The 5,785-nt window shown below is 50.0% G+C and overlaps 1 protein-coding gene across 1 annotated transcript; it reads right to left on the bottom strand.

Moving 5' to 3' along the window:
• Nucleotides 1-251: 251 nt before the first annotated feature.
• LOC144715080 (cytochrome P450 704C1-like) lies at nucleotides 252-1,504 on the bottom strand. The gene is made up of 3 exons (XM_078589966.1): nucleotides 911-1,504; nucleotides 617-820; nucleotides 252-547 (listed from the first exon to the last, which is right to left on the bottom strand). The coding sequence occupies exons 1-3, from the start codon at nucleotides 1,253-1,255 to the stop codon at nucleotides 368-370; spliced, it is 729 nt and encodes a 242-aa protein (XP_078446092.1). The 5' UTR covers nucleotides 1,256-1,504; the 3' UTR covers nucleotides 252-367.
• Nucleotides 1,505-5,785: the final 4,281 nt, after the last annotated feature.

Raw genomic sequence — 5,785 nt, 5'->3', positions numbered from 1 at the left:
AGTGCAGCACAATCAACGTGTAGTTGTTCATCTTCTTCTCTTGTTTGTATGACTCTCTCCCTCTCTGGTATGTGTCTGCTATGTGTTGCAGACAGGGAATAATTCCTACAATAAGCTTCCCAGGCCGCCACTCTCACACTGTCTCTCTCGCTGGGTTGTTTCCCATCTCCTTCTAACTCTGCATGCTCGACACCCTACAGAGCAGCGAGATGCTCAACACCCTCCCCCGTTAACCAATATTGAATCGTAGCTCTCATTTTATTTAAAGTTTTAAGGATTGGAAACCTACAGCAAGCAATACAAAACATTCACCCAAGAAGAAACCCAGACTTATCTTCACTGTCGGATGTCCATCTAGCTCAAGCCTTCATCGTCCAAATGCACGCAACCCAAGGCCCCCGTCAATATAAAGAGTCAGCATGGGCTTATACTTAACGGCCTTTCCATTTTCACCAAGCTCAAAGACGAAGAATCGAACTAGTACCGCCGCAAAAACCATCATCTGCCTGTATGCGAAATCCCTCCCCATGCACAGACGCGGTCCCGCCTGCATTATTCCGTCGAAATTTCAGGGCAAGAACAAATAATCAGTTTCATATGTCATGTATTTATCTACCTGGAAGGCGGTGAACTTGTATGGGCTCTCATGGCGATAAACGCCCTGTTCGTCGAGCCATCGCTCCGGCCGGAATTCCTCTGCGTCCTCACCCCAGAGGTACTTCATTCTGCCCATGGCGTAGGGCTGGTAAGTGACGACTTCTCCCTTCCTTACGTCCAAACCTCCAGGGAGCTGATCGTCCTCAAAACACATCTTGCTGTCCTGCACACCAAAAAAATGAGCTGAGTTCAGGTCGGAACTGGCCCAGTTAACCGGATAGAGCAAGAGATTTTATTTTGTTTTTCCTCTGACCAGGGGGATAGCGGGATACAGCCGGAGAGTCTCGGACAGAGCGGCCCGAAGGTAGTTCATCGCGGACAGAGCGGCCTCCGTAATGCCCGTGGCGAAGTCCTCGAGCGATTCGGCGTCGTCGACGACGTCTTTAACTTCTCGGTAAACCTTCTCCTGCACAGATGGTTGCGTACAGAGCATGAAGAAAAACCAGGATAGAGTGCCTGACGTTGTGTCCTTGCCAGCGACCACGAAGGTGAGCATTATATCTCTCAAGTACTTGACGCTCATCTCGCTGGGGTCCTTCTCCCTTTCTAGAAGGAACCTGGATAGAATGTCCTCTGGTTGGTCAATCTGCAATGCCATCGTTCACTATTAGAGCGAGAGAGAGAAAACAATGGAGTGAGATGAGTTTGATGAACTCGTCGAATGAAATTGGTCCGCCCGTCGGAGATTTTCATGTTTATCATCTTACGGACGTACTCATCCACTCGATCGATGTTCTTCCGCAACGTGGCCTCCGAGGCCACGTTAAGAAACCTTTCCAGTTTCCAGAAGGGATTAATGAAGCGCCAAAGGATTAACGCGTTCGTTTCGTCAAACGCCCGAACAAACTCCCGCCCTTCTTTGTCCGAACCATGCACGCAGTCGATCTCGACGCCGAACGCCGCCTCAATAACGGTGTCCATCGTTGATCTCATGAAAAGATCCTGGGAAGAAACGATGGGATTTTTTCCTATTGTTATTTTTCATAATAATTATAGAAAAAAGAGAAAATGCAACGACACATGCCTGAACATCTAACACTTCCCCGGAGGTGGCGGCCCCCGAGATAACCTCGGCAATCCTGATAGCATTTTTCTTGAAAATTTTGTCACTGTAGTGCTTCAAGAGCTTCGTAGAGAACTGTCGACTCGACACCTTCCTCTGGTGGAGCCACCTGCGGCCGTCAACGCGAGAATCCCTTTCCCGAAGAGATCCCCGAAGCCCTCGGAGTAGAAAGAACCCTAATTTTTCATCCGGCGTCATCAGCAATTCTGCGAAAATAGAGAGAACACGTAATGTACTCTTCAGATAGTATCTCACCTTCCCGTAGAGATGGAAATTGGAGGAGAGGATGTGCTCCACAACAGCGGGATCGGAGGTGAAGATTTCGTAGCGGTTAAGTCCCATGAGAATGCGAAAAGTCTTGTGCTGGCGGGAGATATCCGTAAGATAGTCGTATAGTCGATGGTAGTTGAAGATCTGCCCAAGAACCGTGCTGCAGCGGGTGGGTAATTACGATGACATTGTCGGGGCCACCATCTACGGCACCAGACCGCGAATAACACGGTGGCGAGCACCGCCGCTACTGCAGCAGATGATGCCAGAACGAAGGATACAGTGGCTGCTTCCATTAGCTGAGCCTAGTTCGTGAGTTGAGAAGGGAAGGCCAGTTGCCAGTGGCTTAGAGATTATCTCTTACTCCCCTTACTTGTGTCCCACAAGCTCCTAGGTCCAACCTAATATTTGAGCATCGGGGCTTCAATTTTTATAGGATGAGTTTTAACTACTTTTTCAGTTTTTCGGAACATTCATTCATTGGGAGGGCTTTAGCTATTTTATAAAGAAGAGTTTCCGTTTACCCAAATCAAAATGAGGCGAATCAAAATGAGTAGGCTAGCGACTTTGTGACGGCCTTCTGGAAACATTTCTGTGTATATTCAAAAGAAAGACAGAAATCATTCCACAACATATTAAATATTAGCAACGAGAATCGGACAAAGCCTATCCACCAACGAAGAAACTTGGAACTATTTGTTGACTGAGAGGGTTCGCTCTTTTGGTCTCGTCTCTCCATCTTTTCTCTCTCGGTCTCTCCTTCTCTCCTCTCTCCCCCCTCTTCTCTCTATCCTTCTCCCTCTTGCGTATCCCTCTCTGTGTCTCTCTCTCTCTCGGTCTCCGTATCTCTCTCTCCGTCTCTCCTTGTCTCCATTCTCCCTCGGCTAATCTTTCTCTCCTCTTTCTATCAGTCTCTCTCTCCCTCTTTTCTCTCGGTCAATCTTTCTATCCTCTTTCTAGCAGTCTCTCTCTCCCTCTTTAATCTCTCGGTCGATCTTTCTCTTCTCTCTCTCCTTTTTCTCTCTCTCAGTCAATAATTCTCGCCTCTTTCTCTTAGTCTCTCTCTCCCTATTCTCTCTATTTGTCAATCTTTCTCTCCTCTCTCTCTGTCTCTCCCTCTTCTCTCTATCTGTCAATCTTTCTCTTCTCGCTCTCCCTTTTCTATCTCTAGGTCAATCTTTCTCTCCTCTCTCTGTCTCTCCCTCTTCTCTCTATCGGTCAATCTTTCTCTCCTCTCTCTGTCTCTCCCTCTTCTCTCTATCGGTCAATCTTTCTCTCCTCTCCCTGTCTCTCCCTCTTCTCTCTAGCGGTCAATCTTTCTCTCAGTCTCCCTCTTCCGCTTTCTCTCTCTTTCTCTTCTCTGTCTACCTCTTCTCATTTTCTCTCCTCTCTCTTTCCCCCTCTTCTCTGTATCGGTCAATCTTTCTCTCCTCTCTCTGTCTCTCCCTCTTCTCTCTAGTAGGGAAGGACACGGTCTGACCGAAGTTCGGTCAGACCGGACCGAACCGGACCGTCGCTCAGCCTTTTTAGGGCTGACCGAACCTTCCGGTCCGGGTCCGGTTCGCACATCGAACCGGACCGAAGACCGACACTCTCCCTCTCACCTGCTCCCTCTTCCTCTCCCCCTCTCTCCCTCTGTTCTCTCTCCCATTCTCTCTCCCTCTCTCTCTCTTTCGTCCTCTCTCCCGCTCGTTCTCTCTCTGTCGTCCTCTTTCCTTGTCGCCTGCGCATTCCCTCTCTCTCTCTCTCTCTCTCTCTCTCTCTCTCTCTCTCTCTCTCTCGTTCTCTCGTTGTCTCTCCCGCACGTTCTCTCTCACTCTCCCTCTGTTCCGGTCCCACTCTTCCTCTCGTTCGCTCTCCCTCCCGCCCACCATTTCGCCCTCTGTCCCGTTCTCACTCTCTCCCTATCGTTTTCTTTCCCTCTATCCGTCTCCCTATCTCATTTTCTCCCTCTCTTTCTCTCGCCCTCTCTCCCGCTCTCCTTCCTCTCTTCCTCACTCTTTCACCTACTCTTCCTCTCTCTCTCTCTCTCTCCCCCTCTCTCTTCCGGTCTTACTCTCTCTCTCGTTCGCTCTCCATCCCTCGCTCCCTTTTTCCACTGCTCCCGTTCTCGTTCTCTTCCACTCATTTTCTTTCGCTCTATCCCTCTCTATCTCGTTCTCTTCCACTCATTTTCTTTCGCTCTATCCCTCTCTCTATCTCGTTCTCTCCCCTTCTCTCTCACCTTCTCTCCCGATCTCCCTCTCCTCTCTCTCTCTCGTTCTCTCCCTCTCTCTCTCTCTCACTCTCCCTCCCGCTCTCCCTCTCCACCTCTCTCTATCTTGTTCTCTCCCTATCTCTTACACACTCTCTCCCGATCTTCCTCTCCTCCTCTCTCTATCTCGTTCTCTCCCTCTCTCTCTCACTTTCTCTTTCCACCTCTCTTTATCTTGTTCTCTTCCTCTCTCTGTCACACTCTCTCCCGATCTCCCTCTCCACCTCTCTCTATCTCGTTCTCTCCTTCTCTCCCGCTCTACATCTCCTCTCTCTCTCACTCTCTCACCATGTTCACCCTCTCCTGCTCTCCCTCTCTCTCAAGTCCCTCTCTCCCGCTCACCCTCTCCTTTCTCCCTCTCCTTTCTCTTCCTCTCTCCTTCTCTCTTGCTCTCCCTCTCCTCCTCTCTCTCAAGGCCCTCTCTCTCTCGCCCTCTCTCCCACTCTCCCCATCCCTCTCAAACCCTCCCCTGCTCTCCCTCTCCTCCTCTCTCTCAAGGCCCTCTCTCTCTCGCCCTCTCTCCCCCTCTCCCCATCTCTCTCAAACCCTCCCCTGCTCTCCCTCTCCTCCTCTCTCCTCTTTCTCAAGCCCTCTCGTTCCCTCTCCCGCTCTCTGTCACCCCCTCTCTCTCCCTCTCTCTGTCATCCTCTCTCCTGCTCTTACTCTCCGCCTCTCTCGCTCGCCCTCTCTTTCGCTCTCCCTCTCTCATTCTCTCTCTCTCTCTCTCTCTCTCTCTCTCTCTCTCTCTCTCTCTCTCTCTCTCTCTCTCTCTCTCTCTCTCTCTCTCTCTCTCAATGTCTTTCTATTGAACTCCCTCCCTCGTGCCTGCTCGCTCTCCCTCACTTCCCTCTCAGGCTCTCCCCCTCTCGTTCCCCCTTGTACTCTCCTTCTTACCTGCTCCCTCTCTCCCTCTCTCTCTCACTCTCTTCCTATGGTATTCTCTCTGCCTTTTCAGTATCTCATTGTTACTCTCTCCTTCTCTCATTCTCACACTCTTTCACTACCCCCCTCTCACTCTTTCATTATTCAACACTGCTGCAGCACCAAAGTTGACAATATGCAGTGAGATGACCGAGTCACCTTAGCATTGACAAGTCAACATGACCGACCCAAAACCGGACCGGACCGAGCCGGGACCAAGACCGAGACCTGACCGAATGCCAGGTCTAGGGTTAGGTTTTCGGTAAAACTGGACTGAGACTGGACCGTGTACTTCTCTACTCTCTAGCAGTCAATCTTTCTCTCAGTCTCCCTCTTCAGCTTTCTCTCTCTTTCTCTTCTCTGTCTACCTCTTCTCACTTTCTCTCCTCTCTCTCTCTCCCTCTTCTCTCTATCGGTCAATCTTTCTCTCCTCTCTCTCTCTCCCTCTTCTCTCTATCGGTCAATCTTTCTCTCCTCTCTCTGTCTCTCCCTCTTCTCTCTATTTGTAAATCTTTCTCTCAGTCTCCCTCTTCCGCTTTCTCTCTCTTTCTCTTTCTTCTTACTTTCTCTCCTCTCTCTCTCCCCTTCTTCTCTCTATCAGTCAATCTTTCTCTTCTCTC

Source organism: Wolffia australiana, chromosome 2, assembly GCF_029677425.1.
Source record: "Wolffia australiana isolate 7733 chromosome 2, ASM2967742v1".
NCBI classification, from domain to species: Eukaryota; Viridiplantae; Streptophyta; class Magnoliopsida; order Alismatales; family Araceae; genus Wolffia; species Wolffia australiana.
This window is presented reverse-complemented; position numbering and strand designations above follow the sequence as displayed.